The sequence below is a fragment of the Marmota flaviventris genome, chromosome 7, assembly GCF_047511675.1.
Source record: "Marmota flaviventris isolate mMarFla1 chromosome 7, mMarFla1.hap1, whole genome shotgun sequence".
Lineage (NCBI taxonomy): Eukaryota > Metazoa > Chordata > Mammalia > Rodentia > Sciuridae > Marmota > Marmota flaviventris.
Genome location: NC_092504.1, coordinates 128785227 through 128808315, shown reverse-complemented (window position 1 = coordinate 128808315; position 23089 = coordinate 128785227). Strand labels below are relative to the sequence as shown.

General features: G+C 37.8%; 1 protein-coding gene across 2 annotated transcripts in view; it reads left to right on the top strand.

Annotated features, from left to right (window-relative positions):
* Naa15 (N-alpha-acetyltransferase 15, NatA auxiliary subunit) overlaps positions 1 to 6726 on the top strand; it is a 69934-nt gene extending 63208 nt beyond the window's left edge. For both annotated transcript variants that reach the window (XM_027926631.2, XM_071614658.1), the window contains exons 19-20: positions 1875 to 1972; positions 3852 to 6726. In XM_027926631.2, coding sequence (XP_027782432.1) covers positions 1875 to 1972; positions 3852 to 4052 — 299 coding nt within the window. In that variant the 3' untranslated portion in view covers positions 4053 to 6726. The remainder of the gene's footprint in view (positions 1 to 1874; positions 1973 to 3851) is intronic.
* Positions 6727 to 23089: the final 16363 nt, after the last annotated feature.

Sequence of the window (23089 nt, the reverse complement as noted above, 5' to 3'; positions counted from 1 at the left end):
AGCCTCTGTGACCCTTTGTAGCAGCATCCTGTCTTCCTGCAGAACCAGCAGCATGTGGATGATGTCAAGGTCTGCTACCTGCTCAGGCAATATCTGGGCCTCCTTGGGCCACTGCTGCTGAATGAAGCCTTTGGGTGCGTGGGTGGCTGAACATGGTGAATTGAATCCTGGGGAAACCACTTTTCAGGAAGCCTGGGTGTAACATATTCCAAACAAGCTTTCACTTATACACACTTGAGTCTTGTCAATTCCTGACATGCCCTCAAGACATCTTTCCTGTTAGTCTGTGCTAAGTACCTAGCTTCTCTTTAGTGGTGGTATTCTCTTCAGCAATCACATTTTCCTTGGTACCAGTTTCACATCTTTCCTAGCCAAACTGTAAGACTTTCAAATCTTTTGTGCTTTGTGCTCCCAATTCTCACAGTGAAGATGGCTAAAAGCTTCAGCAGTATCTATGCCACTGCCTGCATGCTATGCTGCTTTGAAATTTCCTCCACCAAATTTAACAATTAGTGCATCTGAAACCTCAAGAGCATGTCTATTCTGGTCTTTAAAGCTCACTCCAAAATTGCCCATTAAGCTGTGCTTACAGCATTCTATGGCTTCCCTCACCTGCATCACCAAACTTTCAAATTGTTCCTACAAAGCAGTTTCATAGACTGATGGGTTAGTCACAACAATGACCCTACTTCTTTGTACCAATTTCTGTGTTAATGTCAGCTTTTCATTTATGTGACCAAAATATGTGACAACAACTTAGAGGGGCTAGGGTTTTAGCTCAGTGGTAGAGCACTTGCTGAGCATGTGTGAGGCACTGGGTTCAATTCTCAGCACCACATATAAATAAATAAAGGTCCATCAACACTAAAAAAAAATTTTTTTAAAAAAAGCCAAAACAACCCAATAACTTAGAAGAGGAAAAGTTTATTTTAGCTCATGGTTGCGGAGGTGAGGCAGAATATCGTGGTGGAAGGGATAGCTCAGGAACAAAACTCTCCTTATGACAGCCCCTGGGAGGAGGCCTGTTACATTTTAATTCCATAAAAACAGGCAACTTAAATTTGCTTGTTTTTATAGAATTAAACTTAAATCAAGATCAGTTGTTTCTCCTAGTTCACCATTGGCATTACAAACAAACAAATATAATTGAATATAAACATGTACATAACAATGGAGGTGGAGCTTGCTTTCTTCTCATTCTTCCCTCATTGTGCTCTTCAGATTCTCTCCATGTGACCCTCATCCCATTTCTCATGCTTATGTAGGTATCAAATTTAGCAATGATAAACCTGAAATCATCTCATAGTTCACAAAATCTAAGGGTAAAAGGTCTGTGTCCAAGAACCAAGGTCGGGACTTTATGGGACTTTGTGGATAGTGCTTTAGTGTGGTATGCTTTTTAAATTCCTGGCTAAGAAGCCTAGCAGCTATTATTGCCTTTGTGGAAACCTGAATTCAGCTTTTGTCTCACACCATGGAGATTTGGTAGCCTCTCTTCACCTCCCTCTCCCACTTGTATTTTATGAAGTATTCCCTTCACCACCAAATCCTTATATTTATTTTAGAAAGAAAACTTTCCATGGTTTCACCACATAAAGGCAAGTATGATTAGAATATTTGTATTTCTTTATCTCCTTGTGCACATTTCCAAATACATAGTGTTTTATTGCTAATGTATTATAATCTCTTCTCCTACTCTGGACTGTTATACTGTTTCTCAGGATTTTTGTTTTTTTTAAATTACAGTATCTTCCCATTTTTAATATGTAATAATACATTATGTGCACCTATATCCTGCATTTTATATTTGATTGAGTAGAGGATAAGATAATGGTTTTACCTTAAAATAAATTTCCTTTTTTCCTCTCGTTTAGCTGCCAAAATGGTATATTATTTAGATCCTTCTAGTCAGAAACGAGCTATAGAATTGGCAACAACCCTTGATGAATCCCTCACTAACAGAAATCTCCAGGTAAAGAGTTTTGAAATAATTTGTAAGAAAACCTAACTATCTTTTCTCTAGTCACCAAGAGAAATAATTGTTTTCTTTATTTATGTATAATATTCTCTAAACCATTATGAATTTGTATCAGAAACAGCTTATCTTAAATTTATTTAGGAGAGAGTGTGTGTGTGTGTGTGTGTGTGCGTGCGTGCGTGCGCGTGCGTGCGTGCGTGCGCACGCACATGCACGCACCAGGGTACCTGACATTTCATAATGAGTTTTACATCTATAAGTTGGAATAACTATTTTAGAGATATGTTTTTGTAAAGTTATAGAGAGATTCTATAGTTATTTGGGGGTTTCAACTAATTCGCCTTTTCTGAGTTAGCAGTGGTCTCAGTGAAGATTATTACCTACTTATGATTTATTTACCAGGAACTAAGTTAAAAAACTTAAATAGAACAAAATATATATTATGAGGATATGGCAAAATGTTATTTCTAGTTTAAATTAAAAACAAAGGACAGCTGCCTCATGTTACAATCAGCCTGATAGACAATTTTATTGATGATAGTTTCATGTTCATTTAATAACAAATAAAAAGGAATAATTAAACTTTTTGGTTGCAAATTAATGCATCATTTAGATTAGAACCTGGATTTAAGAACCTGGTAGCTTGGCAAAGTTTATAGGGTACTATGTTATCTAGAAACTAAATAGTGTTTTCCAGGCCTCCCCCCCCTTTTGGGTACTGGGAATTGAACCCAGAAGTGCTCTACCACTGAGCTATATCTGCAGCCCTTTTTATTTTTTTATTTTCAGACAGGGTCTCACTAGCTTGCTCTGACTAGGCTCGAACTTGTTATCCTTCTGCCTCAGCCTCCCAAGTCGCTGAGATTACAGGTGTGCACCACTGTGCCTGGCCTAAGTAGTGTTTTCTTTTTTTAAGAGAGAGAATTTTTTAATATTTACTTTTTAGTTTTTGGCAGACCCAACATCTTTGTTTGTATGTGGTGCTGAGGATCAAACCCCGGCCTCACACATGCCAGGCGAGCGTGCTACCACTTGAGCCACATCCCCAGCCCCCTAAGTAGTGTTTTCTAAGTGAAAAGATAAAGAAAGGGGCTGGGGATGTGGCTCAAGTGGTAGTGTGCTTGCCTGGCATGCGTGTGGCCTGGGTTTGATCCTCAGCACCACATACAAATAAAGATGTTGTGTCCGCTAAAAACTAAAAAATAAATATTAAAAAAATTTTAAAAAAAAATAAAAGAAAGAAAACATGAGAAATGCAACTCAGCATGAATCATTTAAAAATATAAGAAACAGACTTACTTAGGGGGTGATTGAAAGAATCATTGTTTTGTTTTCATCAACCCAATTTTTCTTGGTTTGTGCTTGGTTTGTGGATATTCCTTAAGATGCTCCTTAATTGGAATACAAAGTTGAGAAACCAGTGTTTGATTTTCCTGGGTGGCTATAAGCCTCCAAAATATTCAGAATGCTTTCATGTGTTAATTGGCATTGGCATTGTAAATTTTGACATTTATACAGAGGGCTAGGGTAGGTATGAAGTGAAGGGTCATGCACTTGCTGAGTGTTCCTTTAAATTCAGCACCTTGTATACATTGCCTCACCTTAGTCCTGACCTTGTTCATTTATTTGTCTCTGTTTATGCTTTTTGTATAAACCCTGCAATTTGCAAGAAATACTTTGAAGGCCTTGAAGAACATTCTAATAGAATGTGTACACAGGAGTACATTTTTTCCTTTTTAGTATGCCCCCCCTTTTAAATAATAATTATTATTTTTTTTATTTTAGAAATCAGTTAATGTCAAAATGTCTCATGAATTCACAAAAAAAGTCCATTTTTGAACAAGTTATAACATGACCTTTCTTCTCTCTTTAGACTTGTATGGAGGTATTAGAAGCCTTGTGTGTTGGTAGCCTAGGAGACTGTAAAGAAGCTGCTGAAGCTTATAGAGCAAGTTGTCATAAGCTTTTCCCTTATGCTTTGGCTTTTATGCCTCCTGGATATGAAGAGGATATGAAGATCACAGTTAATGGAGATAGTTCTGCAGAAACCGAAGAACTGGCCAATGAAATTTGAACATCATTAAACAAGAAAATGGATGATTTTGGACCATATCTAGTGTATAATATTTTTGTCACGCACCTGCTGCATTGCTCTAACTTACACAGAATGAGAGGAGTAAATGGTCTTGCCTTCAAATAGTGTTTTACGTTTTTTATCCTGCTGAAAAAGTATATATAAAATATCTAACATTACAGGACATAGGTTCAGTTTCTTAAAAAATTAAAAGCTGCTAAAATTGAGGGATTAAAAAAAAGATACCTTATCCTATTCCTACCTACCCACCATGTTTTTAAACTAATTTATATAAAATCTGGAGGCTATTACAGCTAACAAAGCAGGTGTGTGGCAGAAATATTACTTTAAATTTGTCTTGTGAGATTTTACTATATCTCAGACAGCATAAATGCTGTTTTAGCACTGGATTCTTTCACTGAGCACAAAGAGTTGTTGGGGCTTTAGCATCTGACTGATTTTGTTACGGGGTTGATTCTGACCATAGGAAGTATGCAATGTGAATCACTATTTACGGAGAAATCTACAACAGATGCTTGATGTTGTAGAAACTGGGACATATAGATACCAAGCAGGATTATAAGAAACCTAGGAGGTGTTCAATACGCTTGTTGTGTTTCCAAAATTCACTGTACATGATCAGTTTGGTGTTCTTGTACCACAGTTTTTAACTGAAGGAACCAGTTGGAACAATCTCAATTTTAACTAAAACTTGAAGAACTAAAATAACAATGCAAACCTTTTAGCATTGTTTTGGCCAAACTTGTTAAAACTGTAATGCAAGAACCAAATGCACTGTGATGTGGCACCAACTAATTAGCAAGCATGAATTTTTCACCCAAGAGTGAAAAAAGAAAATCCACCATGGCTTGAAGTTACAGACAGAACTCCTGACTACCATTCTATGACTGATCAAGAGACTAATAGTTAAAACCTCAGCAGGCCTTGTTCACGATATGCAGAAAAAAAAAGTGCTGCAGTTTAGATACCTCTGGAATTTTTCCACAGTGTCACAGGTTTGTAATACTTGAAGCCCTACATTTCTAAGAATATATTTCTTGCTCAGTTGTTTCAGGCAAGCCCAAGACTTTGTAATTTTTAAAGGGCCCAAGATTTTTTTTTTCCAATAACAGACCAGCTTCTTTTTCCTGCAGTTACAGATGTAATTTCTTTTTTGTTGTCAAACATAAGGTACCAAATATGATGCAATAAATTGTTTTGAAAAACAGTTGTGTGAATATTTCCACTAATCTGTGTTGGGCTTCTGTGAAAATACACAGGTGGAAACAGAGGTGCAAGCCAGAGGCCATGTAGCACACTGTCAAGCTAGTGCAGTGGGCGCTTTTAGAATGGGCTGATGCTGGTGTCAGGGAAGTTCCGTAATGAAGTGTAATGTGCCCCGACATTAAGGCTTCATTGAGGGTGGGATGGTGGCAGGTACTATGAATGTAACTCATACTCTGAAAGGAAAACAAAACTACTTTGGGAAAAATGAGCCTTAAACATGTCAAACCTGTACACTGAGAACTAGCCTCAGGCTCAATATTCTCATTGCATTTGCAAGATCTGAGCAAATAAGATTAAGTAAAATGAATCAGCTGTGTATATAATTGAACTTTTTGTAGTACTTTTAGTATATAGAGTGTATACTCTAAAGGGAATTTTCAGAAATCCTAATTGTTTCATTGATTCTTTCATAGTACATGACCTGCATTCCACATCCCAGTCTAACAGTTTAGTGATAAAAAGAAAATTACAAACAGAACTCCAGTGCTTTGTTTTGTTTTATTAACTGGCCCTGTCTCAGGAACATCTTAACAGATGGCAAAAAAATAAAAACTTTTTTTTTTTTTTTTCAACTTCTCCTATGAGTGGCAACAGAAGTTCTTATTGTTGGGAAAGAACACTAGTGCTACCTCTGCCACTAATGAGGTGTTTGGAGGAGGCACCAGCCATATGTAGGGGGTATGTGTGTGAATTCTGTTTAAACTCTACTGTATATTGAAATGAAATTCATCTATATGTCTTGACAATGTTCAAATGATGTAGATTGTCTTAGAATGAAAAGTACTCAGAACTCTAAATGCAGATGCCACCCATGGGGAGCTAAATTCCTAACATGTATATTGTATTCCAACCCGATTTTACTGGAAACTATTGAATAAATCTTTTATTTTCTTTCAGGTTTACTTGATAGTGGATACATTGTCTGGTGTCAGAGGACCTTGACTGGGTTCATTTTATGTCCAGACATCACCCCTAAAATATTGTGTACTGTACCCTCTTGCTCTAAGAAGTATCAACTAAATCATCTCATATTTGCCTCATTCATTAATTTCCAATGATACTGTGGGGGAAAAACAGGGTTAGAAAACAAGTGGAAAAAATTGCAGTGATGTTGTAATCTAAACAAGTGCCTTATGTTTATTGCTAAGAACTGGTGTTATCAACCCTTTTGATAAGAAAGGGTCCCTTGACCTGTATTAACATAGGAAAGTAAAGTTCTTTTCATTTTTCTTTATATTCAGTTACTCTTTGTCATTTCTCATTGGAAGACTAAAATCTTGACTTAGGTTAGTCTACTCAGCTTTAATTAGATAGTTCTGAGTCATACATTTTCACCATTTTTTCTGTATTTATTATGCGCAACAATAAAGTATGATCTTTCATGGCATGACTAAATGTAGTGCCGATGTTAGTGAAGAGCTTTCCTGTGGGCTGTATCAGGCCCTGTTTTTCAGTGTTTGCATGTACTCTGTGGTATGTTGCTTATTAGAGCTGTGAAACGAAAACTGACTATGAAGAGGTCAGAACAGTGCGGTCCAGATTCAGGTAGGTTACAATAAATTCAGGGAAATCTCTCTTCTGTGCAATTTCTAGGAATATTTCAGCTGCCATGTGTTCCATGTGTGGGAAAAGCTAAAAAATGAAAAAGATGGGTAATATACAAGACATACTTGTGTAAGTATATACTTGTCTTTCAAAATTGCCAGCCTTGAATTCTGAAATTAGGAAAATTCAAAGAACTTTCTGGTGGAAAGTAGTGTAGTCTTCCTATTTCAGCTCATGCTGCTGCTGCCTTTTTTTTTTTTCTCTAAGGCAAGGTTTCTTTCTTTTTTTTTTTTTAATGTGGTGCTGAGGATCGAACCCAGTACCTCATGCGTACTAGGCAGACACTCTACCTCTGAGCCACAACCCTAGCCCCAAGATAAGGTTTCTTAATATTCTGTTTCTTAATAACTGTTGCTGAATCTGCTACTAAGTCTAAATTAAAAACAAGATCCCATGTAATGGCTATGACTGTGTTGTAACATGGGATGCCAAAACATTAAATTTTGTTTCAATTTTGACATTCAAAAATCTCTCAACCTGTAGCAATAAAACATTTTTGGAAAATTATTTATCAAATTGCACTTTTAACTTTCAGCATGCAACCTATGAGATGGATCTTGAAATAAAATATTTGTAGTATGAGGAGGTTCTGGAGAAAGTAATGCTCTATTTTTAGCAGCACAGAAGAGTGTCTTTTATATACTGTCTAGATATACAAATTCCAGAGCAAACTGGTATTTGCATTAGGACATATCTCTTTATGATTACATTAAAAATGAGCCAAAGGAGAGGGAATAGTATAAGAAAGAAGTGGAAGTTTCCCACTGTTGGTTTATTTAGGTGCCTTTAAGTACTGTCAGTTTTGGTACTATTGCCAGAAGAAAGAAAAAACTCAGATAATATTAGAACTTATTACTAACTAGACAACTACAGACAAGATTGGAAGTCTTCAGCGTCCTTTGTAGAATTCTTTTGGCCAAAAACAAAACGTAGACTTTGTTTCAAGGCTACTTATACCAAAAGTATAAGCAAACTAACAGACCATACTGTTTTAAAAATTAGGTCTTTTTCTGTAGTTTAAGTGTCTTGTGTTATTCCATACAAGTGGTATAATTCTTTTTAACTGAAAAGAATTGATTATGATGAAAATATGCTTGAAATTTTTCTGTGATATACACATTTCCACTGCTGCTAAATATTTAACTTGGCTTCAATAAGTACAAATTATTTTAGAAAAAAATCTATTTTTAGAGTATATTCTGGATCTATGGCTTGCTTTCAGTATATTAATTAAATTTATATTCTGTGCATTAAGACAAACCTCCCTAACATTCCAAGCCCAGATTACCATAGGTAGATTGTAACTTTGAGCTTTTATAAATTTGCAGTCTGTTTACTTTGATTTTGATTTACAAGTTTGGGTCCATGGTGTGTGCTTAATGCCTCACCACAAATGGGTAAAGTGTGCTTCTAAAATTTTATTTAATAATTACCACCTCTCATCTTTCCTTATGAACTGCTTATTTGCCTTCAAATAGTCATACTGCTTAACTTTTAAAATAAAAAGATGGCCATTTAAAGAAGTAGGTAATAACATCCCTCTCTTCTACATTATTCCTTCTTAGTTCTGAACTCTGGAATACTAAATACTAATTCTTCATTCATTTAGTGAAAAAAATTAATAGAAGTATTTTTAAAAATGTATTTAGCATAGTTGTATAGTTAATATTTGTCCAGAAGTTCATTAAAAAGGACCTCTAAGAATGAGCCAACTCCTTCACTTGTGATTTTTTATGGCTTAAAATTTTTTAAGAGGCTGTTTTTTCAAACATTCCATTTAACATAGCATTTTTCCATTCACCTGCTAGGATGCTTTTTATTTGAGAAAAATGACCAATTATAATATGAAGTGAAATTATTAATACTTTGGTTCGGACTCATGTAAATCCATTTTTAATGTGTTGTATGAAATCCTAAGGATTTACACTGGGTACCTGATATAAAGATAGTGACTAGGACAGTGCATAGTAGATATTTAAATCCTTGTTAAGCTTGCTGTGAATATTATTGCTCTACAGATTGTAGAAAATAGCAATAAAGTACTGTTAACTTTCAGGTCACCTACAAAGTCTCACAAATTTTCTTATCCTTATCTGTAATCGGTATATAGTATTTCTGTTTATCGTCCTCTTGTCCCTCTGTTGAACTTAAGGAATTTCCTCAAAATACTCTGAGCCATTATACTTTATTTATGTTAAGAATATATTTGTCACATGTAATTTTTTTCCCCTCCTATAGTTTTTCAGACAAATGGTTGTGACTGGTCTTGTAGGAAGCAGATGCCTAGAGAACCTCTAATTTTCTGTTGTCTGTTCTTTGTGGCATTGGTTGGCAGTGAATCTACTCATCCTTCATTTCTTTAGCAACCAGCCACCCAGGTAACATCATGCCCATTGAAATTAAGTTATGTGAGGATCATCACTGTTTTTCTTCTTTCAAATAACAGGGCACTGGTAACACCATCTATGTAGAATACATTTTTAATAGCCTGGTATCTCTGCTTTTAATCATTACAAAGAAAGAGACCCAAGGTACGAATCCACTATTTCTATCTGAACACTTAGAGCCACTCAATACCTGCGATTCATAGCTGATCTCAATTTGGGTTAGGTGGTTGAATCCTTTAAGTCATAAACTTGACACTTATAATTAAGAGTCCTAAGGGAACTATGATGCCCAGGCCCACGAGCAAAGATTCTGATATATATGATCTGGAGTCACTGTTGGTGATTGGCTTGCCTTCCTTTTTCTCTTTCCTTTTCTTCTGACATTTTCTGTCCCCAGGGATCCAAAATTGAGAACTACCGAAATTTTTACACTATTGGATTGCCCCTCCCAAGGGATCAAAGGGTAAATAACTGTGGAAGTGCAAAGATATTAAAGTTTGACTTGCTTTACATTAAGCGGCAGAATGTAGGTTTTAATTTTGTTAAGAGCTTTTGTAGTTTCAAAGTCCATGCTTTTCATGCTGTTACTATTGTACCAGAGACAATAGTAGAGAAAAAAAAATCACCTCTCAAGTTTTATTAGATGTATGGTAATGACTCCATTCAAACAACTTTTTAATTATAATTGCCATAGATAGGACCTTGAGTTTTTAAGTGAATGAATACCAGAGCAAAACAGAATCAGGAGGTAAATATTAAATAAGAACAGGTAGATAGATATATTATTCTATATATCCATATTCCATAACCCCGAATCAAGTGCCCATTTGTTCCCATATAGGGATTATAGGACTGCATTTTCCATAAATGAATGAATCACTATTATAAATCTTGTGAAAGGAACCATGATTCTAGGATAGGTGGAACTCAGGATGAGAGTGTTTGCCTGGTAGTGTAGAGACTGCATGTAGCCTGGCATTGTGGCACTGAGACAGGAGGATTGCAAGTTTAAGGCCAGCCTAACAATTTAGTGAGACCCTATTTCAAAATTTAAAAAACAAGATTTGTGTATATAGCTCAGTGGTGGAGTTGAATCAGCGGTACTTGGAGTGGGGGGAGAATATGTGAAAGAAGCTAGGTTTATCTTTGTAAATGTAGGACAGTTGTTGAATTTGAAGACCGTGCACATTTGAAATGGTGCTGCTAGCAATGGATAAGAAGCAGAACAGGAGGCACCAGGATTAATCTAGAGACATTGTAGTTGGGCTAATAAATAATCCATTCTCTGAACTCTTTACTATTTGCCAGGCAGACATTTGGCATTTAGCTTTAATTTAATTCTTGGAAAACACCACAGGAGTTAGGTGGTATTGCCATTAAAAGGAAATGTAAGGGCCAAAGAAATACAGTAACTTACCACTTATCACAGTTTATAAATGATAACATCTGGAGTTAAGCCCAGGTGTATATTAGCTGCAAAGTGTTTGCTTCTGAAAACTAGAAAATATAGAATGCCCCAGAAAGAAAGTAGTTAGGACAACAACTGCAAATATGAAAAGCAAGAAAATGGGAGTTGTTTAAGAAGGTAGGACTGCATAAGCTAACTCCTCAGATGAGGTTAACAGATGAAGAAGGAAATGAGTTGACATTGTCCAGAGTTTTGGCTTAATGCTTTGCCTCGAAACAAAGTGGGAAGAAGAAACTAAGGGGGAATCTAAAATTGTCTAAAATGAATCTCTCGATCCATTTTAGACAATTTTAGATGCTTTGGGGACATCTAAATGAAGATGCTTATATCATCAGCTAAGGCTCAGCTTAGATTGAAAATGAAGAGGTACGTGAGTTGAAGAATGAGTTGTGTGTGGTATGGGCTGGACAAGACTGCTCCAAAAAAAAAAAAAAATACGAATCATAGTCAAAAAACTAGGCAAAAGCCAGGTGCAGTAGCCCACACCTGTAATTCCAGCAGCTTGGGGAGCCCAAGACAAGGATCACAAGTTCAAAGCCTCAGCAACTTAACAAGACTCTGTCTCAAAATTTAAGAAGGGCTGGGAATGTGGCTCATTGATTAATCACCCCTGGGCTCAATCCTTTGTACTACAAAAAAAAAAAAAAAAAGGAAAAGAAGATAATGGTGTTGAGGAAAAGTGTTTCAATGATGGGCATCAGTAGGGTCAATATCAAAATACCATGTAATTCACACCTATAAAGTTGGTAAAACTTTTAAAGTCAATATCAAATTGTTGGTGAAGATGTTGTAAAACAATGTAGGAATTCTCAAGCGCTGCCTTAAAATATAAATTGATACAAATTAAATATAAAATTATATCTGAAGGAATTCAGCAATATACATTAAAAAGAATGAAACATGCATATCCTATGAACCAGCAATATCACTTGGATATATGCCCTAAAAACATCCTCGCATATTTTCCAGAGAGCCATGTGCAAGAATATTTAATGTAGTATTGTTTATAGTGAAATTTGAAAAAAAAAGTTAACATTTTAAAAAAGGATAAATTATGCTATATTCATATGTTCTGCTGTTAAAATGACTAAGTTAGCATTAAGTGAATCAAAGATGACCTTCCAGTGGGGTATGGTGGTGCACACCTGTGATTTCAGCAGCTCCGGAGACTGAGGCAGGAGGATTGTGAGTGCAAAACCAGCCTCAGCAAAAACAAGGCACTAAGCAAGTCAGAACTATCTTTAAATAAAATACAAAATAGGGCTGGAGATGTGGCTCAGTGGTTCAATCCAAGTTCAATCCCCAGTACCGCCACCCCCCCACACACACCAAATGATGACCTTTCAAAACAATGGTGATCTCCAAAGGAACAATTGACATCATATATTCTACAGATATATATTCATATAAAGTAAAAATAGGCTTGGGAATCATAAACACAAAATTTAAGACATTAGTTCTCTTAGAGGAGAGAGGGAGATATGGGTGGCTTTACCTATATAATCTACCTAGGCTTTGTGCAGGACTTTAATATGTACGATAGGCATCTAGATAGAGAAGGCCACAGCTTAACTCTTTTCCTATCATGTGTGAGATAGGAAGAGAGTTAGCTGTGCCCTTCTCTACCATGTGTGAAAAATGATTTACCTGCAAAGGCATGACTTGAGCATCCATCAACAGGTTGATCACAGAATTGATCCTTAGGAATCATAGAAGTTAAGTGATTTTAGGATCATTTCTGGAACTTCAACTGAATGGCTTACAGGGCCACATAATTGATAATACTAACTCCGAATTGTGAGTTAGATGACAAGAGAAAGACAAGAACAGAAGGGAGTTGAGTGCATCAGTGCCAGGCTGAACATAGAAATGTGAGTAGGAAATATAAGTATGAAAAATAGATGGCAAATGGAAGCATTGATAGAGGCCAATTAAAAGATGTAAACCAGACAACAGAAGAAAGTGGGACCAAGAATAAACTGGAAGAGGCCCCCACTGTGCTTGTTCCACCTGACCCAGACTTGTCCTTTGCTATGATGAGCAAAAGAGTGCAGGCATGAAATTTAACATGGCCTCAGGGAGAGAGTACTGCGCATCAAACCAGACCCACCAAGGTGACTCCGTGATTGTCATGTTACTGTTGGGAAAGACAGATCCCAGAATATATGATTCATTAGAATGGGTGAAACTGAAGCTGGGATAGATGGGCAGTCAAAGATCATTTGCTTTGTGATGCTAAAGAAAGTTGAAGATTACAGGATAAATTGGCAAGAAAAACCATAGTGCGCCCCCCCCCCCAAGTGCTACAGGTTGCTTAGTGTCACCTTTGTCTTAAAAAGCCCCTTGTGTTGAAGAAAGTGACAAAATCTCCAGTAAATATTCCCTGTGATGTGACTTCACTTTCTATAAGTGAAGAAAGTGATGTTGAGGAGAATGAAATGAAAGAACTGCAAACAGAGAAGTAGAAGAAGGAGCAGTAACTAGAAATCCTTGAAGTGAAGAAGCAGCTGAGGATGACTGGGTTCGATATTCTCAAAAGGGAATGTTGATGAAACTTCAATGCCACACCAACAATTACTTTGGCATCCTGTAGGAAGCATTTTCTATCATTGCTGCCTTTTCAGCCAGTAGAGGGCCTTGACACCTTCATGCTGCTTACCATCATGAGTGTGTGTTTCATCCCAGCTGCAGAGAACATGGGCCTTTGTTAGGCAACGCTGGATGAACTAAGAATATCTTTTGACTGCATTCTCCTGATGGTTTTGCTCTATCCATATGAACAAGCTTGGTTTTAAAAGGTGACTTCCTCTAAAATTTTTCTTCCAATTAAGGAAGAGGGCCACAAACACTAATGGGAGCCAGAAGGAGCTCGTTCCCAGCCTGCCTTTGTTGAAACTGCCACACTCCACAAGGTCGCCAGCCACAAGTGAATTGGCCACCTCAAAAGATACAAAGCTGAACCAGAAGTATTGCAGTCTCAAGGTGGATGACACACCATACTGTGACAAACTGTCTGACAGCATCCTCTCCTCCAGCTAAGTGCCTACAGCAGAATGTGCTTGCCAGCAGCCCAGGCTGTCCTGCACCTGGCAAAGAGGATTCTCCCTGTGCTCTGTGGAGCATTTGAAGCACTTTGGTCTCTTTCTTGGTTTTTAGCAGACAACCATGATGACTTCTTCCCAGACTCGGCTTGTGTTACTGCACATTGCTACACAAGAAACTGAGTGTAGTTTATTGAAGTTTTGATGGCTGTCGGATCTGCTCTGTCTAGTTTTGCGCCCATGTTTCCAGGTGATGAATTAACAATTGTGGATGGTCGTCACACAGTGCAAATGAAAGGCCCAGCCACACGGGCTCTTTTATTTGAGTTGCTCACATTCTTGTATTTATTTCTGTTAAGAATTACTTTCTGGGTGCCTGAAAGTGCTCTGATGCAACACTTATCCCCGAACAATCCATTTGTGATGGCAGGAAAAAAACAGTGAGTCATTGGTGAAAATAGGTGGTTCTGGTAGATGTTGCTTTGTTGCTGTTAGTTGTTAATGAAAACCACATTGTTTAGTTATTTATTAGCATTTAAACAAGTGGGTTTTTTTTTTGTTTTTGGCAAACTGTTTTCATTCTGATGCTGAGCAACTCTGTTCAACAAATTTTAATTTGTACTAAGAAGTTGCAAAGCAGTCTCAAGTATTTTAGAGGAAATCCATATTGATGGCAAGGAAAATTTTCAGCTGTACATTTGCTTATAAGTTCCTTCTCTGCAAAACATTATTTTCAGCAATAAGAATAAAGCATTGTCTGACTTCCTTGAAAAAAAAAATAAATGGAGGTGCTGATGAGGTTGAGGGTTAGGCATACCCAGCACCCACAATCAGTTTTATAAAAAGTTGGGAGTTGTGGCTAAGGTTTTAGACCTGTGGTGCCTGATGTTTAATAGATTTGTCACATGAAGAGTGAAGTCTAGTAATAATTATTTAAATAAATTGAGGCTTAAAGGAATAAATAACGTGTTCCAGATTAATTTATTGTGGGGGAAAGATCTGCAGCTTAGTGGGTGTTAGCTAGGGACAAAGCAAGGTAAAGGTGACAGATGGAGAGAATGAGCTTTGAAGAATTTTACAGGAGAATGAAATGGTTTGGAAGAGAGATACATAATGGCAATACCAATTCTGAGCCTTCTGGCACACAGAATTTGAAGGAACCATAAAGGAAACTGTCCTTGAAAGAAGTCAAGGAAATGAAAGACATTCATCCAAAAAACTGAGTGCATCATGGAGTTTATTTATAGTGGAATAGGTTGCGAAGCCCATGCTAGAATGGGGAAATGGCACTATTAGGTGTAGAGAGCAGTGTGAAGATAAGAAATGAGAAACCTTAGGATGGCAAGGGTTCTGCCTTCTAAGCAGTGACAAATATAATGGAACTGAAAAGTTAGGACTAAAGTTTCTCAGCTTTTGACCAAGTTGTTTTGAGCAAAACTGATAAGGTTGAACCGTGCCTGGAACCTTTAGCTTATCTTTGTGGGGGGTGTCTCTAGGTTTGTGGTGTAGGGTAATTGGTGGGTCCCTGCAAGGGCTGTTCCACAAAACACGAAGTAATAGTATTCAGCTTAGTCTCTGTTGAACTGCCTTGTGGTATACGGTTGATTTCCTACACTCTGGCAATTATGGCACACCGAAGACATAACCCAAAGACTTTTCTCCATAGAGCTGCATATTATTCAGCCTAAGGATCAGTATCTGTGCTTTATATATGACAAAATCATGGGTATAATAGACCTTATATATGAAGTGTGTAGAACACAAAGTACTGTAGAACATTTTCTCATCATTAATTATTTAATAAAAGTCTTACTAAAGACCATCTATCAGGCACTATGTAAGTCCTGAGAATCCAGAGATGAGTATGACATGATCCTTGCCTTAAGTTCCTTTAGTAGGACAAAGATAAGCATATTCCACAACACTTGAGGGGCGTTTCAACAAAAGTAGAGATAGAAAACAATAGGAGCTTAAGGGCACAGTAGCTCGTTCTACCTGCCTGCTTGTCTGAAGCAGAAGACAGGGAGCTTCCTTGGCTATTCCTTCTGTGCATCTGCGCTCTGTGGGTCTATATTCAGTGTGAGCACATTTGCTGAAAGAGATCTGTGCCTTTCACCTACTCCTATGGTGCCAATGATAATCTATGTGCTGAGGAGTTCAGCATCTCTTTAGTGAACATCACATAAATAGATGTCTGTTCTCAGATATACCATGAGTGCCTCCAGCTCAACAGCAGTAAAAACAGCTTTATAATCTTTCCTCAAAACCTGCTCCTCAACTTTCTGGGTACCACCATCTACTCAGTTGTCAAGTCTGAAACATGGAAGCTCTCTTTGGTGTTTCCCAGAGTTAACTTTTAGAAAGTTACATTTATTATATACGCAAAACATCTTTCAAATCCACCCATTTCTCTCCATTTCCATTTTTATAATCCTAGTTAAGTAGTATTATCATCTCTTGCCTAAAGTAACAACCTCTATTTGTCTTTTTGTCTCTAATCTTATTTCCTTTTAATCTATTCTCCAAACTGCAACCAGAATATTATTTCTAAAATACAAATCTAATTACTTCATTCCCTGGTTTAAAATCCTTCAAAAGCTTCCCATTTGCTTCTAGAATAAAACAGCTTACAGGGTACTGCAGAATCTGATCTGTCCTTACCTCTATAGCCTTCTCAGTTCTCGAGTCTTGCTGTTTTCATTTTAGATAAACTTCTTTCCACTAGTCTCCCCTAAATCCTCCATGTTCCTGGTGCTCATTGTATGCTTCTGCTCTCATTGCATCTGCTATACTATATTCAAATTAATTGTCTGTTTCCCTGAGTAGACTAATCTCAGGGCAGGGATCAAGTAGTTTATTTTTGTTTGTGTGTGTGTGTGTATGTATGTCCACACACACATGCGTGTATGGTTTAGCACGGGAAGGCCTTGATCCTGAGTGGTCATAGGATCCCCATCACCTACTTGGATTGAGGCCTGAATTCCTGAGGGCAACATAGACTGCACTATGGTAGTCATAATCAACATCTTTGGAAAGGAAATGTAATTGGCTGGGGCCTTCTGTGTGATCCTTGAATGGCTAACTGAAAAAATTTGAACACTGTTCAAAATGTTTTAATGATATACTCCATATTCAACATTGGTAGTGTTGTTTCTGCAGTTTACATCAAAATGAAGAAGTGGATTAAAATTAGACTTTGTAATGAGTTGCTTGCTTATACATTATTGTGTGAGGTAGTTAATCAGACTGTTTATTCTTTTCTTTGTACTCAGAACTTAAATATTCCCTAATATTTTATTTTTTCCTAATAGAGTTGAACAATTTCTGTCTATAGGAATAAAAAATTGGATATCATTTTACCTTATGCAAGGCTCTTAATCATTCATCTATAATAGTTTATTACTAAATTTGTCATGTAAATACTTCTGTCTTCACTACCATCATTGTCTCATATGGTCCATAAATAAAAACACACATGTAGAATTTAAAGCTTTATACTAATCTTTTACTTAGATTTGACTAAAATGGCATAAAAGACCAGGTGAAGAAAGAAGGGAAGGGAAGAAAAGGAGAGGAGTTGAAGTTGATGGCCCTCCGGGGGAAGTATAGTTTTAAACATTTTATTGTGTACCTGACACACATACATACTTATGAAATTATCACCAGAATCAATGTAGTAAACAAATCCATTATCCCCCAAATCCCTCTGTAATCCCTGCCTCCTTTCTTCTTACTCCCTGACTTTGTTGCATTTTCCAGAGTTGCATATAAATGAGATCATACAGTATTTCCTGTTTTGTCTGGGGGAGGTCTGGTTTCTTTCACTCCATGTAATTATTCTGAGATTCGTCTGTGTTGTATATAGCAATGGTTAATTCCTTTTTAAAAATTTTTGAATAGTATTCCCCTGGAGATGTTCTAGAAAAAAAAATTTTTTTAAACTATCTCCTCTTACTGGAATAAATAATTACAGACAGCACTGGGACTTTTTCCTCTTATACATTTAAATAAACCTTTCTTACCCAAATAAGCTGGTATCAGCTTATATTAATGTGCCTTGTGTGCTGTTTTGTTGTTGTTAGTGGAAACTTCAGAGTTTATCTTACTAATTATGTAGTGAAGAGAACCAATTGGCTGTTTGTTAAAAAAATAGTACCTTAAAAAGACAAGAAAAAGAGCCACTTTTATTGTTGTATAGTGTCTTTCTCAGATGGAACATTAGCTTCTTATAATTTAAAAACTGGACATCTGCTTTCTAGACATCTGTGAACAGACAGGCCAAGAGCTGGGCTCTTCATGGCTCTGCAGATATTCCCCCTGCTTTCCCCACCAGGTCTTTGCCCAAGATTCTTGCTCTGGCTGAATCACCTTTCCTCTTCTACCCACCAAGCAAATTGTGTCCATTTTTAAGGACCTCTTTAACTAATGAAGATCCTATCTGTGATCTTTTTATAAGACATTCCATCTTCCTTTTAGTTATTTTTGCATGTTTTGTAAGTTTCTTTTGAGCATTTATCTTATTTTTATACTATTATGAACTCTTCATGGAAAGAACTTCCCAAGGTACCCTGGTAAGTATTTGTTGTAGAGTGGATAAATCTAATTAAAGAAGTGGAAAAATTATATGCATTTCTATTATTAGCATACAACAGAACAGTGCTAAGATTTCAAAGGGAGCAATTCACTGAACACTTAAATACATTTACAGCCATGTGAACTTTATGTAAAACCCCGTACCAACGTTGAAATTAGGATTTTTACCATGATATTGTGTTCCACCATGTTTCAGCTTTCTGTACTCTTAATATGGTGAGAGCATTTAAGTTTTTTTTTTTTTGGTGCTGGGCATCGAACCCAGCATGCAAGGCAAGTACTGTACCAACTGAGCTATATCCTCAGCCCCGAGAGCATCTAATATGAATAAAGAAATTCATCCATCCTAAAGTGAATCTTCATAGCGCACATAGCATCTGACTCTGACCTTACAGGCAACAAGCCCAGTCTGGCTTCGCTACCTTTGCAATCTGATTTCTTGCCCATTTAGAACAAACCCCCTCCCAGCCAACCTTTAAAGCCTGAGCTTCTAGTCATCCCTCCTCCAGTGGGGAATTCACCATGCAATTCCTGTTCCTTTCCAAGGCCCAACATGTTTCTTTTTTTTGGGGGGGGGGAGGGGTCAGTGCTGGGGATTAAAGTAGGGGCCTCACACATGCTAGGCAAGCACTTTACCACTGAGCCACTTTCCCAGCCCCCATATTTATTTCTTTGAGAAGCATTTGTAAACATTTTAACCCATAGCAATGCTTCCCCTCCTGTAAATTCAGCTTTATTGACCTTACTACTCACATAACTTCATAAACATCAGAATACCTGATGTTTGTGACAGCTCATATTATTCGTGGTGACTTAACATTTTATTTGTAGAGATCTTTTCTCCAAACTAGATTGGGACCAGGGACCATGTTTTTTAATTTCTTCTTCTTTACTGGGAATAAGCCCAGGGCTTTGCATATGCCAGACAAGTTCTCTGCCACTAAGCCACATCCCCCCTTTTTAATTTTGAGACAGGGTCTAACTAAATTGTCCAGGTTGGCTTGCAAATCCTCCTTCCTCAACTTCCCATGAATGTGGGATTACAGGTGTTTACCACTTTACCCAGTGAATTTCGTTTTTTTATGTCTCTTGCTATCCCTACCATAAGGCTTTCTACAAAGGTAATGCTCATTGAGTATTAAATAGGTAAGTTTTATCTTACATGGAAATGCATTGTGAAGATGTACATGCCCTTAATTTGATTAATAATTTCCGTCAACAAAATCAATTAGACAATTTCCTACATCAAAACATGATATAGGCCGGGTGCTGTGGTGCATGCTTGTAATTCCAGCAGTTTGGGAAGCTGAGACAGGAGGATCCAGAGTTTAAAGCCAGCCTCAGCAACCATGAGGCGCTAAGTAACTCAGTGAGACTCTGTCTCTAATAAAATAGAAAAATTGGGCTGGGGATGCGACTCAGTGGTTGAGTGCCCCTGAGTTCAATCCCTGGTATTCCCCGCTCCAAAAAAAGATGATGTAAAAGATGTAGACATAGATGTAGATGGTGTAAAAGATATAGACGTAGACCAAAGCCAATTGTATTTCCTTGGGACCTATAGTAGTCATGATTTTACATATGGCTAATAGGTTACTTCATATAATTGTATATTATGGCAGACAACAGGTTTGGGGCCTACTTTGTGGCTTAGGATCAGGAACTCCATTTTTAAAGTTTATACACTTGGTGGTCAAGTTCTGGGAGATCATTTCACACAAACTGAATTAGATTTTCAGCTTCAGTACATTAACTTACCACAGAAAGATCATCATACAGGATGATTAATCCACTTTAGACCAATCATAGAAGATGACATTTTGGCTCAACTAACAGTTGAGCTCTAATTTACACAGTCCACCAAGAAATATAGCTGAGAAATAAAGGAAATAACAGTCTTATTAATACAAAGTTTAAAAATTGTATTTTGAATTAAACTTGTACTTGAAAAAAAAACAGTTTTAATTTTGAAAAGCAGATGATGTAAAGATGTGTATTTGTTTTATGGCCAGTTCTAAGAGACTTTTGGGGTTTTCAAGGGCTTTAGAGGCAACCGGAACTAGTTATTTAAGATTTCTAAACAACTTTTCCATTTAGTAGCATAGATACTTCCCCCCTCCCTTGGTACTAGGGATCGAACACAGGGCCTTGTAAATGCTAAGCATTTACTCTATCTCTGAGCTATACTTCCAGCCCCACATGATATACAAAGAGGGAAAGATCCATATCTGGAGACTATATTCCCTGAGAATTTGGCAAAAATTAGGAGAGAGAACTTTAGTGGTGATATTAACTCTAAGCTCTGATAGATGAAGATTCAAGGGTGGGGACACAGCATAGGTAAACGAGCTAAGAACCCAAGGAAGCCTGTCTATAGAGGTTCTTAGTAAATGTAAGTCAGTTTCTATTTTAACAAGGTCTCACAGGGAGCTAGGGTAAGGTTATTTAGTTTCCTTATAGTTTCTGCAGTAAATGTTTAAATTTTACACTGACTTTAAAACATGAAGAACATAACACAAAGGCAGGGCATATATGCTAAGAGTTGTCATCAAAATATTGCGGAAAGAGGCGATAGAGTGTAGTGGCAAGGGCAATTCAGAGACTGGGTCTGTACAACAGAGTAGAGGAGGTCCCAGAGAGGAAGCAGTTCCAAATGCCTGATCTACCCAAGTATGCAAATTTGCATAAGTCTCTTCCTGTTTCTGAGTCTCTGGATCCTCATCAGCTAAATGAGGATAAAACCTGAGCCTACCTCATATGCTCCTGTGAAGATAAAATGAGAGAGTCCATGCAAAATACTGAGCAAAAGGGCTCAACCAGCAGGGCATGGTGGCACACAACTGTAATCAGTGACTCAGGAGGCTGAGGCAAGAGGATTACAAGTTCAAGGCCAACCTGGATCTTAAAAAGTAAAATGGATTGGGAATATAGCTCAGTAGTGAAATGCCCCTGGGTTCAATTTCCAGTACTGACCAACCCCCCATAAAGGGCTCAACCAATGTGTGCTACTATTAAGCTTTACTAACAGTGTGAATTTAGACAAGTGGTTAAACGTTTTGCCCTTTAATTCTTCAACTAAAAAATGATGGCTAGAACTAGGTAATACTGAAAATTATTTTATTTGGAATTGGGAATTTAACCCAGGAGTGCTTTACTACTGAGCCACATCCCCAGCCCTTTTTTAAAATTTTATTTTGAGAGAGGATCTCACTAAATTTCTGAGGGCCTTGCTAAGTTTGTGAGGCTGGCCTCAAACTTGGGATCCTCCCATCTCAGTCTCAAGTTTTTAGGCATATGCCACCGTGCCCAGTCTGAAGATTTTTAAAATAATTTTACTTAGTTTTGGTTTGGAAATTGAACGTGGAGCCACACATGTAAAATACATGTTAAATACATGTTCTACCACTAAGCTACACTGCCAGTCCAATATAAGTTATTAATTATGGTATGTGTGTTATTACTTCAGGTGATATAAAAAAATAAGACACTTTCCTGTTGTAGCCACCAGATGGCAGGAGTGAAGAGCTTAACTGCCATCCTACTTTTGGGAAAACTTAAGTATAGCTTGTGGCAAAGCACTTGCCTAGCATGTGTGAGGCCCTTAGTTCAGTTCCTAGCTCTGCAAACAACAACTAAACTGTGATAGTAGAAACAAATGTGACTCCATTTTGTTTTATGACTTCATCCTGTAAAACAACCATGCCAAGTAGAAGGGTCATGACTGGGGCAAAATGTTCTTTTCCTTTTGCTAGAGAAACCTTTAAGAACACAGAACTACCTAATGGGGCATTGTTTCTGTAACTAGAATACGGGGCTGCTCTGTTTCTGTAACTGGGGTGACTGGGCTAACTGTGATTGGTTAGGCTTCCCACCGCTTGACTGCACTCTCCTGCTTCTGTAACCTGGCTTGCTTGCATTGGCTAGACTCCCAAACATCCCTTTTGCAGTTTTCAGGCTTATAAAGAGCACCCTTGTAATTGTTTGGGGCTGATCAGGGGAACAGCTTTATGTTCTGGTCAGTTGCCACCGGTGTGCTTCAATAAAGGCTTGATTCTATTATTCTTGAGTGGTCTGGAAGTCAGTTTATGAAACCCTGGGTCGAAGCTTTAACTATAACATTTGGGGGCTCGTCCGGCATCCATTTCTTCCCTACCCTCATGCCAAATTTGCCTTCAACGACGGCCTTTGGACCTTGGCCCCCCGAGTAGAGGGGAGCTCCTGAGAGACGTTCCTCAGCCTCACTCCGAGGGCGACTCCAATCTGTCCTAAGATGCTCTGAAAAGCCGCCTGCTGGCCTGTCAGTTCTGGTGAGTCGGCTCTTCTGGGGAAAAGGTCAGATTGGACGAAGTTGCTTACACCTTTCCCAGGACTGGACAAGACGTTGTCACTGTCTCCCTGGAGGTCTCCCTGTGTGACCTCATCTGTCTGTATCTGGGGCCCACTGGAGGCCTCCTTGCGAGGCCTCATCTATCTGGGGGCAGGACGAGACATCGTCTCTGCCCCATTAGAGGTCTCCCTGTGTGACCTCAGCGATTGTTGCTTGTCCTGTGTCTGTTCTGCTGTTTGTCGTTTCTCCAGCGTCTTCTTGCTGTTTGTTATTTATCCAGTGTCAGTTTGCCAGCCATTTGTCTTGTGTTTATCTGTCTGGCCCTTTTCTTG